This window comes from Neovison vison, chromosome 13 (genome assembly GCF_020171115.1).
Source record: "Neovison vison isolate M4711 chromosome 13, ASM_NN_V1, whole genome shotgun sequence".
In the NCBI taxonomy this organism is placed as follows: Eukaryota; Metazoa; Chordata; class Mammalia; order Carnivora; family Mustelidae; genus Neogale; species Neogale vison.
Window position 1 is genome coordinate 146,374,798 of NC_058103.1, and position 12,145 is coordinate 146,386,942.

Below are 12,145 nucleotides of genomic sequence, written 5' to 3' on the forward strand. Positions count from 1 at the left end.
GTTGTATATATATTGGAATGCCTGATTTTGTTCCACAGAGCTTTGAGATTTGATTCATTTTTGTTCAGTATTTTTGACCCTTCAGATGTGATATTCTCTCATAATCTGTTTTCAAGTTTACTTTTTTCTTCTGCCATTTCAGATCTGCTGTTTTACTCTTGAATGTGTCTTAAATTTTGGCAAATGCATTTTTTTTAAAGATTTTTTTAAATTTATTTGACAGAGAGAGAGAAATCACAAGTAGGCAGAGAGGCAGGCAGAGAGAGAGGAGGAAGCAGGCTCCCCGCAGAGGAGAGAGCCTGACGTGGGGCTTGATCCCAGGACACTGGGATCATGACCTGAGCCAAAGGCAGAGGCTTTAACCCACTGAGCCACCCAGGCGCCACTGGCAAATGCATTTTTGTATCTATTGAAATGACCATATGATTTTTTTTTTAATGTGTTACTATGGTGATTTGTATTAGTTGATCTTGTAAACCAACATTGCACTCCCCGAGATAAACCCAAACTAATTCTGATATATTTTTTTATACATTATTGGATTCAGCTTACTAGTATTTCATTTAGAATTTTTACATATATGTTTATAAGAGAATGGCCTGTAGTTTTTATTTCTCATACTGAACTTCTTGGTTTAATATGACCTAAATGATTATTAACTTTAGTTAAAATGACTGAGGACTGTTTCCTCTTTTTCTAGTTTGTATAAAATTTGAAATTATCTAGTTATTTCTTTTCCTCCTTCTCTTCCCTTTTTTGGGAGGTATGTACTATGTTTCTTTAAACTTTGAATTTTTGGCTTTTTTTTCTTCAGACCACTGAAGTGATGTGAATTCTAGCCCAAACTACATTCGGAGACTAGCTTATGGTTAGAAATTCCTGGGCGGGGGGCGGCTTTTTCCCTTTTCTACTTAAAGTCAAGGCTCATTTAGGTACATATCCTTAGCAGCCTTTTCCATATGGTAGATTTATTTTTTTAAGGCTTATCCATAAAGGATATCTCCTTTTGAGAATTCCAGCTTTGTGTGAGGTTCTCTGATTCAGCCTTTCCCCCATGAGGGCCTAGGCTTCGTCTTCAGGTCCATGAGCCTTACAACTATAGCTGTCGGCCTCCAGGATTGGCAGGTGCTGCCTTAACACCAGTTTCAGAGTTCAGTTCATGTGGTTGCTACAATCATACTTTATGACATTTTCTCATATAAACAGATGTCTGCAGACTTCTCTCACTTTCTCATCATTTTAGCTATCTATTTAAAATTTTTAATACAATTTTTTAAATTGTTCTCTGCCAGGAGGGTTTCTCCAGATGATGCCTTGTCTACCATCTTGCTAAAAATGAAAGTTCTTTTTCTCTCCCTTTTCCCCCACTTCTGTATGCCTTTGTTTGTTATAGTTCTACCGAAGAAGCTGCCTTTGAAGTTAAGATCTCAGATGTGTAGAAATATTTGGAAGGTACTATACTATTTATCAAAAGCTTTCCTTTGGGCCTCAAGCCTGATCCTATATAAAATTTATATCCTGTTAACTATAGTGTACATTTCAAACTGTAATAATCAGCTCATCAACATTCACACACTTAATAAGCAAAAAAAAAATTGTAATGAAACCATAGAACAGTGCTTCCCGACTCAGGTTGGTATATGGGCCAGTAAGACTGTGCAGACTTCAAAAGTAAAAAGAAGAAAAATAATGGCTATTGTTTCTTGAGCTCTATTATGTGCTAAGTAGCGAGTTTGGGTTTGTTTGTTTGTTTGTTTTCCAGCACTTTCCGTGTGTAAGCATGTTGAATCCTTATACAGCCTTATTGGTTTATAGTAATAATAATCTCATGTCACAGATGAGGAACCAAGGCATGGATGCTTTTACCAAAATTATTAATAAGTGGTTGTCTTGGGACTTGGACTCAGCCATTCTGACTCTGGAGCCTCTACTTAACTTTCAAGCTATACTGAAAATGCTGATTGCTTATGCAGGTTTACAAATTGGTGTGAGAGTGCGATGTGTTTTGGAGAGTTAGTGGAAATGGAGTAGGAATGAATATCTCAACATGATGCCTGAAGCAAGGGTAAAGGACATGCTTGAGGCCAAGCAACACAAATTTTGCTACATTGTTCTTTGGACACTTGGGAAATACATCTTAGAAGGTATCGGACTTTAAAGGTACCATTAGTTCGACCAGTGAAAGAAGTGAAAAGCATTCATGAGCCGTGGTGTCTTTTTTTCATTACCATACATAGTTAAAGCAGTTCTATGAGCCAGAGCCTGATGTGCTGCCGCCTCTGAAATTAGAAGCTTGTATTTTGACCAAAGGAGATCAGATCTCTCTCCAAGAACCACTGGTGAGTCTTTTGGTCCGTCTATAACCATTATTTTTACTGTTAAGTGAAAACATCAACCTTGTTGATAGAGGCAGTCTTCAGGAGAGACCTCTTTCCTGAAAGCACTCTTCCGGTTCTCCCAATGAAATTTTACTCTTAAATCATCCCTCCTTAGCTTTCCTGATCCATCATCATGTTGGATTTGTCAGGAAGATAGCTCTGCGTCAGCACTTTACTAAATCAAGACATCCATCACTTCCCCCAAGGAGCATTTTGTCTCCCATTTATGACTCTTTGACTATATAATATACTTAAAATGTACTTTGGAATGGGGAATGAAGGTCACCCAGTAGCAGATGAACCCGGGGAACCTGTCTCATTAGTCGGAGGCGGGGAGTGTATGATTTATGCTGAGCTAGAATTGGCATTCTCGAACCTTCAGGGGAACTGGGATAGGTTGTTTTTCTGTTCTTGTGCTCTAGCCTCAGAGAGACAGGGTAAAGAGATGAAAACTGAAACTTCACTGTGCCAAGTGACTTAGAGCTCGTGACCTGGGAGGGTAGTGGTCTCTAAGTTGTCAGATCCTGCCTTCATAAGTGGGTCTTCTTGTGTGCGCCATGAGATGGAGATGCTCTGTTGGTCTTCTAAAGATGCCCTCAACATAAGCCCCTGCTTTAAAACAGCCTCTGGGACTCAAAGATCAGAGAATTTCACTTGACAGCCTCCATGGTATTTCCACCGGATCAGAAGTAGCACGTTCTGGTGTTGCTGTCTGAGGTGTCCAGTACTCACAAAGCCTGTTTTGGGGAAAGGTCAGGAAAGGATGCCTTTGTTGGTTCAGTTTTTTCCAGTTTTGCTCATTGGGGTTGACTTAGTTTGTGATGCTAATGAGGAACTTCTTTTAGCCTTATAGGTAAGAATTTTATCTGTTGATTACCCACAGCCTCCTAAGTTGTCCCTTAAACACTCAAAAATGTTTACTCTTTCCTTCTACAGGATCATCTGCTGTGTTGTGTCCAGCACTGTTTGGTCTGGTCTAAGAGTAGAGTGATTCCCCTGCAGCAGGAAGAGGAGGAGGAGGAAGAAGAGCTCTACCAAGAGTTGGAGGATATGTTGGAGTCTATCACTAGTAGAATGATTAAGAGTGAACTAGAGGACTTTGAGCTGGTAATTGCTTAATCTCAGGTGATGTAGGTTTTTAGTAGCTTACTAATTTTTTTAAAGATTCTATTTTTGAGTAAACTCCGTACCCAGTATGGGGCTTGAACGCACAACCCTGAGATCAAGATTTGCTCGCTCTTCTCACTGAGCCAGCTAGGCGCCCCCGTAGCTCATTAATCTTTACCTTGTGTCTTTTAGGATAAATCAGCAGATTTTTCTCAGAGCACTGGTGTTGGCATCAAAAACAGTATCTGTGCTTCTCTTGTGATGGGAATTTGTGAGGTTCTAATAGAATATAATTTCTCCATAAGTAATTTTAGGTAAGGTATTGCTACAACTCTTTTTGCAATTTGAATACTCCCGTTTTATGTTGTGTTTTTTTGTTTGTTTGTTTGTTTCTTAACTCTGACAGTACAGTGGGCACTGGATAGACCACAGGCTGTGACACTGTCTCTTAGGTGGACACCTAGCCTATGAACTCAAGAAGTTCTGACTTCAATAGAGGAATTTGGTTTGGTTGGTAGTATTGGACTTTCATGCTCAGCCTTGACTGGTAGAAATAAGAGAGGAAAAAAATAACACAGATGGATTAGAGAGATCTGGAACTTAATGCCAATTAATTCATTTATAATGTGTTTAAAAGAGAACATCTGAAGAAACATTGTGATGTTCTTATTATTGGCTGTGAAAGTAAACCACAGTATTCTGATGCTTGACCTTAATGGTCTCTTTCCTTTTATACCTTTTATATAGTAAGAACAAGTTTGAGGAGGTTCTGAGCTTATTTATGTGTTACAAGAAACTCTCTGACATCCTTAACGAGAAAGCTGGTAAAGGCAAAACTAAAACGGCCAACAAAATGGAAAGTTTTTGGTCCATGAAATTTGTGTCTGATCTGCTCACTGCTCTCTTCAGGTAAGTTTGTAACAGTGCTTAAAGACATCTGTGCAGTAAAGATAGTAACAGGTTTACTAGTATTATCTAGTTTGGATTCCCAGTTCTGAGTGTATATGTAATAAATAAGTCAGGAGGTTTGTAAGCTTCTTGACATGAAAGCTGGCGAATTCTAGGTCTTCCTTTAAAGAACTACCTTGAATTATTAATAGAAAAATTTTAGAAACCGTGGCCTACTGACGAAAAGATAGGAATGGATCACAATAAGGTATTCTAGGAAAATCAACCTGAGTAGCTTGAACACTATAACAGATAAAAAGGGAAGAAAGAAAAACCAATGAATTGAAAAAGGAACAACAGTAACAAAACATGTAGGAAACTGGCATTTAAATCTTACCAAGTAAAGGAATTGGGGGAGGGGAGGAAAGGAGGTCACCCTGAGAAGGAGGGCCGTAAAAAAAGCTGTGGCAGTGGCCAGCGTGGGCTGCCTGGCGGCTGTGGTTAAGAGCTTCCTAGGTTCTGCTCTTAAAACCGAATTCCAGATCCCAGTAGCAGTAACAGAATCTCTTCTCTCTCTCTCTCTCTCTAGGGACAGTACCCAAAGCCACGAAGAGAGCCTTTCTGTTCTGAGGTCCAGCAACGAGTTTATGCGCCACGCGGTGAGCGCAGCCCTGCAGAAGGTACAGCAGCTCAAGGAAACGGGGCACGTGAGTGGCCCTGATGGCCAAAACCCGGAGAAGGTCTTTCAGAATCTCTGTGATATAACACGGTAAGTCACTGTCCCCTCAGAAACCTGTTCCACTTGCCGTGGAATCTCCAACAGGGGAAGTTGGGGGAGGAGTTGAAGGCCGTTTGTACTTGGGCGTGCCTTAAAAGTGCGCTCACTAGTTCTGGGTCTTTTTTTCTAGTCCTGCTTTGCTGTGGAGCATTAGGCACATAGAAAATGTTATTCTCATACCAGGAATAAAGAGGGCTGTTACCTAATGACTAATTCATCAGCAGGTGGACATAACAATTTTAGCTGTATCTGCACCCAACAACAAAGGACCAAAATGCTTGAAGCACAAACTGATAGCACTGAAGGGGATAAAAATAACTCATCCCCCGTCAGGAATCAGTGGAGAACTGGTAGGTAGAATATCAGGAAGGACATAGAAGACTTGAGCCACACTTGTCATCCGGCTTGACTTCATGGCTATTTATACAATATTGAACAACAGCTTCAGAATGCATTTTTTTTTTTTTATGTGCACATGGTATGTTCATCAAAATGGACCCTGTTTTGGGCCATAAAACAACATATTTTTAAAATAGAAATCAGTATGTTCTCTGAGCACAACAGAATTAAACAAGAAAGCAGTAGCAAAAGTATTTTTAATTTTTAATGATCTTTTTTTAAACAACTGGATTATCCTTGTATGGTTGGATATTAAGTGCATTTCTAAATAACTCGTAGAGAGGAAGTCAGAAGTCAGAAAATACTTTGAATAGAATGAAAATGAACACTACATTTCAAAATTTGTATGATTCAGCTAAAGCAGTGCTTAGGTAGAAATTGTAACTGTCAGTGGTTACATTAGGAAAAAAAATCAAATCTGTACATTTCCACATTAAGAAAAGAAAAACAGATTAAAATGAAAGTTAGTAGAAGGAAATAAGTAATAAAGACAAAATAGAATCATTGAAAAAAGAAACACAGAGAAAAATGAATAAAACCAGAAGCTGATTCTTTGAGATCAGTAAATGCAGTAAATTGTAACCAGGCTGATGAGGGAAAGAGAGAAGATACAATTACAAATATCAGATATGAGGAAGAAGAGATAGTAGCTATAGATTCTACAGACAGTAAAAATTGTAGTAACAGTATGCCAATAAGGGGGATTGCTTAAATGGACAAATTTTTTTGAACTCTGGAATAGGTAAACTGAATAATCCTGTGCCTATATGAAGAAATTGAGAGGTGCCTGGCTGGGTAGTCAGAGGAGCATGTGACTCTTGATCTTGGGGTTTGTAAGTCGAGCCCCACGTTGGGTGTAGAGATTGATTAAAATCAAAATCTTTTAGGATGCCTGGGTGGCTCAGTCAGTTAAGCATCTGCCTTCAGCTCAGGTCATGATCCCAGGGTCTGGGATTGACTCCCACATCCGGCTCCTTGCTCAGTGGGGAGCTGGCTTCTCCCTCTCCCTGCCACTCCCCCTGCTTGTGCTTGCTTGCGTGCTCTCTGTCAAAGCAAATAAATAAACCTTCAACAGAATGATAATATCTTAAAAAAAAAAATTTGAATTTGTGGTTCAAAATTTTCCCTCAAAGAAAACTCCGTACCTAGATGTCTTACTGATGAAATTTGTCAGATATTTAAGGAAGAAGTTATATAGGGCACCTGGGTGGCTCAGTCGGTTAAGCATCTGTCTCTTGATTTCGGCTCAGAACATGATCTCAGGGTCATGGGATCAAGCCCTGCATCAGGCTCTGTGCTATATGTGTAGCCTGCTTAAGATTTTCCCTTTCCCTTCTCCCCCTGCCTCCCACAAAAAAAAAGGAAGAAAGAAAGAATACCAATTTATGCAAACTCTTCCAGAAAATAGGAGGGAACATGTCCTGACTCATTTATGAGGCCTGCAGTTCCCCAATGCCAAACCCAGTCAAAGACATCATAAGAAAACTGACCAATTTCCCTTATGAATATACATATAAAAAATATTAGCAAGTTAAGCCCAGTAGTTGTAAGAAGGATGATGTAATTAAGCACAATATTTTCTCAGGAATGCAAAGTTGGCTCAAAATGTGTAAATGAGCCATAATTCATATCAACAGACTAAAGGAAAACACTCTGATCATCTCACTAGATGCAGAAAATTCAACATAAATTTGTGATCAAATCTCTGAGCAAACTAGGAATAAAAGAGAATTTTATCAATCCATGAAAACCTATGTCAGCAGCGTACTTAATGATTAAAAGGTCTGAATGCTTTCTCCCCTGTGCTCTCACTGTTGCTGTTCAGCATTATACTGGAGGCATAGCCAGTGCAGTAAGACAAGAAAAAGAAATAAAAGGCATCCACAGTGGGAAGGAAGAAATAATAGGGTCTTCAGGGACATTATGGTTGTCTGCATAAAAAATTCCAAAGACATTTTTAAAAAGCTACTAGATATATTAAGTGAGCAATTTAGCAAGGTTGCACAAGCAAGGGCAGTATTTTTTAAATTGTATTTTTATTTACATGCTAGCAGTGAACAATTGGAAATTGAAGTTTAAAAACAGGACCATTTACAGTAACATCACAAAATGTGAACTTACTGGCGAATCTAACGTAAGATTTATGTGATGAAAACTCAAGCATTAGAGCACAAAGAAGACCCAAGTAAATGTAAAGATGGATTTTATGTAAAATGTAAAAATGTCCACAGATTAGAAGATTCAGTATTGTCAAGTTGTGAATTCTTTGCAGATTGACCCATAGATTCAACACAATTTTATTTTATTTTTATTAAGATTTTATTTATTAATTTGACCGAGAGAGAGAGCACAAACAGGGGAAGAGGCCAAGGAAGGGAGAAGCAGGCTCCCTGCAGAGCAGGAGAAGCCCGATATGGGACTCGATTCCGGGACTCTGGGATCATGACCTGAGCTGAAGGCAGTGGCTTAACCCACTGAGCTACCCAGGTGCCCTCAACACAATTTTAATCAAAATTCTATCAATCTTTATTTTAGTAATTGACAAGATGACTCTAAAATTTATGTGGAAAAGGTAAGGGCCTAGATTAACTAAAATAAGTTTGAAATAAAAGAACCAAGTTAAAGGACTCACACTACCTGGCCTCAAGTCATATCAAGTTACTTTATTTAAGATAGTGTCGTATTGGCAGAATCCGAGGAGCAGAGTAGAACAGAAATAGATCCCACAAATACGTTCATTTGGTTTTTTACAAAGGTGATGAAGTAATTTAATGGAGAAAAAAATTCTTTCAACAAATGGTTTTGAAACAGTTGGACATCCTTTTTTTTTTTTTTTTTTGGTAAAGATTTTATTTATTTATTTGACAGAGACAGCGAGAGAGGGAACATAAGCAGGGGGAAGGGGAGAGGGAGAAGAAGCTCCCCACTGAGCAGGGAGCCCTGTGCCAGGCTCAGTCCCAGGACTCTGGGATCAGGGCCTGAGCTGAAAGCAGACACTTCACAACGGAGCCACTCAAGCGCCTCAGAACAGCTGGACATCCACTTTTCAAAACAGTGAACCTTTATTCATTCCACACATCATAAAAAATTAACTTTAACTTAAAATGGGTCAAAGACATAAATGTAAAACCAAAAATTGTAAAACATCTAGAAGAAAACAGAAAAATCTTCGTGATCTTATTTTAGAGAAAGATTTCTTAGAGCACCAGAAGCACAAGCTATATTTAAAAAAAAGAAATTTAACTGTGCTCTTTGAAAAGCACTCTTAAGGAGATTAAAAGACAAGTCACAGATGAGGAAATATTTGCAAAGCACATGCCTGTTGAAAGACTGGTAGCCAGAGTATATAAAGAACTCTCAAGCTTAAATAAGTTTAAGATAGCAAACAACCAAACTTAAAAATGGGCAAAATATTTGAACAGCTACTTTAAAAGAAGACCAGTAGGTGGCAAATAAGGACACATAAGGATGGTCAACAATAATTAGTTCATAAACTAAAAAATAATAAAAAGACTGACAATATCATGGATATGGAGGCATTTGAACTCTTACACACCGCTGATGGAAATGTAAAAAGGTACGACCGCTTGAGAAAACAGTTTGGCATTTTCTTCAGAAGTTAAGCACGCACCTAGTGTGAGCTACACATTTCACTGTTAGGTATTTACCCAAAAGAAGTGAAAGAAGTGAAAGCATCTGTCCATATAAAGGTTTGTGATTTGTAGCTCTGTCCATAATAGAACTTGGAAACAACTCCCACATCCGTATCCAGCTGAGTGGAGAAACTGGTACAGTGGGCAGGGAATGCTACTTAGCGGTTAAAGGGGATAAACCACCCACACATGCCGCCACACGGCTGACTCTCAGAAGCACCTGCTAGTAGCAGACACAGACTCTGAAGAGCTACCATTTTTACCTGCTGTTTTGTAAATAACAAAAGCATAGAGAGGAATCAGATCAGTAATTGGAAAATCGGCGGGGGGGTACAGAGCCGTGTAAGGGAGCTTTTGGGATGACAGAAATACCTTGGGTGTGGGGATGATTACACAACTAAGTTTGTTAAAATGCATTGAACGGTACATGTACAGGATGTGAATTTTATGGCATATAAAACTGTACCTCCCTGAACCTGACATTAATAAAATCACTTCTCTGGGGTGCCCATCTGGCTCCGCCAGTAGAGTGTGCGACTCTGGATCTCGGGGTCATGAGTTCCAGCCCAATGTTGGGTGTAGAGCTGACTTAAAAATAAAATCTCTGATTAACCACTTTTCTTTTTCTCAGGGTCTTACTTTGGAGATACACCTCCATCCCTACTTCAGTGGAAGATCTAGGAAAGAAAGAGAAAGGGAAGAGCATCTCCCTGCTGTGCTTGGAGGGCTTGCAGAAGGTCCTCGGTGCCGTGTCGCTGTTCTATCAGCCCAAGATCCAGCACTTTCTCAGGGCTCTGGGTGAGCATTTCAGCTTTGCTAAATTGGCTTCCTGTGGGTTTCTCTTCCTTAACCAAACCTCTGGATTCTATTTGCTCATGTACCAGAGGACACCAGAGAGCAGTCCTAATGTTGCTAAGGAGTGACATCTAGTGGATTCAGAATTGGCATTTACCGGCTTTTACACGTGACTGCAAATTGAAAGATAGTGCTACAAAATTGCAGAACGTTAGGAATACATTTAAATCTGCCCCCAGACTTACTTTTTTTTTTTGGCTTTCTAAAATTTTAGCTTAATGTTAAAAGGCCAAAAAAGCATAGGAAGTTAGTCCATTTCAAAGAAGATCACATTCTTTTCCTTTCCTAGATGTCACAGATAATGAGGGAGAAGAGGCGGAAGACAGCATCAGTCACAGAGCAGCGTTCCAGATCCGGCAGTTCCAGGTAGGCGGCCCCGGCACGCTGCCCTGCTTGCCTGAGGGCCCTGCGGGGGACTGGCGGCTGGGCCAGCTGTGGGGGGCGGGCAGACAGCGAGCGAGAAGGTTGGGATTTCTGGGTCATCATCCAAACAGCAGGACATAGCTCTGTGCGTGAAGGTAATGGCCTGTGGCACCATTGCCTCCGAGAGTCACTGAGTTGATAAGAAGAGGTGGCCGGGGGCCCATTAGTGTATGGAGCATGTCTTTGCCTCGTGCGCGTGGTATGGTCTGGCTTCGTCGGATTGCACAGACTGGACAGTGAAGCCTGCTAGTCTCTAACCAGTGGTTGTCACAATATCAGGATCTTCTGTCACAGAGGATTTCTTTAACATACAATTACAGAGCTCCTGCTGTGTGCCAGGGACTGTTCCAGGTGTTGGGGGTGTAACAGGAGAAAAACAAAATCCCTCCCCTTGGAGAGCTTGCCCTGAGTGGGGAAAGTGGCTGACAGATAAAAGAGTATTTCAGGTGGCGAGAGGGAGACAGGGCAAGGGAAGACGCGGCAGTGCTGGGGCCAGGGCACCGTCCACGCCCGACGTGCGCGGAGGGCCTCAGAGGGTTACGAGCCTCCCAAAGTCGGGCGCACTGCATTGTTCATTCCTAACGCCCATTTGGCAGGGGGTTAGAGGAGGAGGAGTTCATAGATTTCAAGGGAACCCTCAGATTTGGGTCGAGAACAGGGTAGGGAACGACTTGTTCAATCCAGGTTTGTTTTCAGACTTTGTCCTCTTGGGATTTTGATAGCTTTGAATCCTTTCTGTCCCCGCCTTTCGAGTCTCTGGCTAGATGTCTCTTCTCCGTGACAGGAACATGCCTGCTAACGTTTCCGCGTGTACCTTCCTTTCCCAGAGGTCTCTGTTGAACTTACTTAGCAGCCAAGAGGAAGACTTCAACAGCAAAGAAGCCCTCCTGCTAGTCACTGTTCTCTCCAACTTGTCCAAGCTGCTGGAGCCGTCCTCCCCTCAGGTAGGAGCACCGCTGCTGCAGCCCCCCGGCGGCTCCCCTCAGAAGCCAGGAGTCCTGCATCTTAGACGTACAGTTGATCCTTGAGTAACACGGGCTGGAACGCTGTGGGTCCCCTTATACCTGGATTTTTTTCTGATAAATACAGCATAGTACTGTAAATATCTTTTCTCCTGATGAGTTTCTCAATAACCTTTTCTTTTCTCTAGCCTACCTATTGTAAGAATACAGTATGTAATATATATAACATACAGAATAAGTGCTACTTGACAGCTGATAGGATCAGTAAGGCAGACGTCTGGTCCATGGCGGGCTATCAGTAGTGACGGTTTTGAGGAATTAGAAGCTCTCCATGGAGTTTCGACTGCTAAGGGGGTCAGTGCCCCTAACCCTTGTAGTTTTCAAGGATCAACTGTATATATCTAACTGTCCTCTTTATATCTCTAAGTAGTAGAAGATCTGGAAAATGCACCCTTTCTCACATGGTGCTTCTCCCATGAGGTCATTACATGCAGCCGTGGAGGGCACGAGCATACACGGCTCTTGGTTTGGCCGCTGCCCTGACCCTTGTCAGCAGTGAGCACTCTGGAAAAAAGATCTTGTTTATCTTTGGTTACTTCAACCTTCTTAGCTTGTGTTTTTACTCACTCTTGGTGTTTGTTCTTTTCTAAGAGGAAAGTGTATGAATTATCATGAAGGTAGCTGACACAGAGCACTTGACCT

General features: G+C 41.0%; 1 protein-coding gene across 5 annotated transcripts in view; it reads left to right on the forward strand.

The window, feature by feature from the left end:
- Positions 1 to 12,145, forward strand: part of FANCI (FA complementation group I) — an 83,718-nt gene that overhangs the window by 59,609 nt on the left and 11,964 nt on the right. For all 5 annotated transcript variants that reach the window (XM_044230373.1, XM_044230374.1, XM_044230371.1 and 2 more), the window contains 8 exons: positions 2,238 to 2,339; positions 3,315 to 3,485; positions 3,678 to 3,799; positions 4,233 to 4,394; positions 4,963 to 5,142; positions 9,835 to 10,001; positions 10,348 to 10,424; positions 11,309 to 11,425. In XM_044230373.1, coding sequence (XP_044086308.1) covers positions 2,238 to 2,339; positions 3,315 to 3,485; positions 3,678 to 3,799; positions 4,233 to 4,394; positions 4,963 to 5,142; positions 9,835 to 10,001; positions 10,348 to 10,424; positions 11,309 to 11,425 — 1,098 coding nt within the window. The remainder of the gene's footprint in view (positions 1 to 2,237; positions 2,340 to 3,314; positions 3,486 to 3,677; positions 3,800 to 4,232; positions 4,395 to 4,962; positions 5,143 to 9,834; positions 10,002 to 10,347; positions 10,425 to 11,308; positions 11,426 to 12,145) is intronic.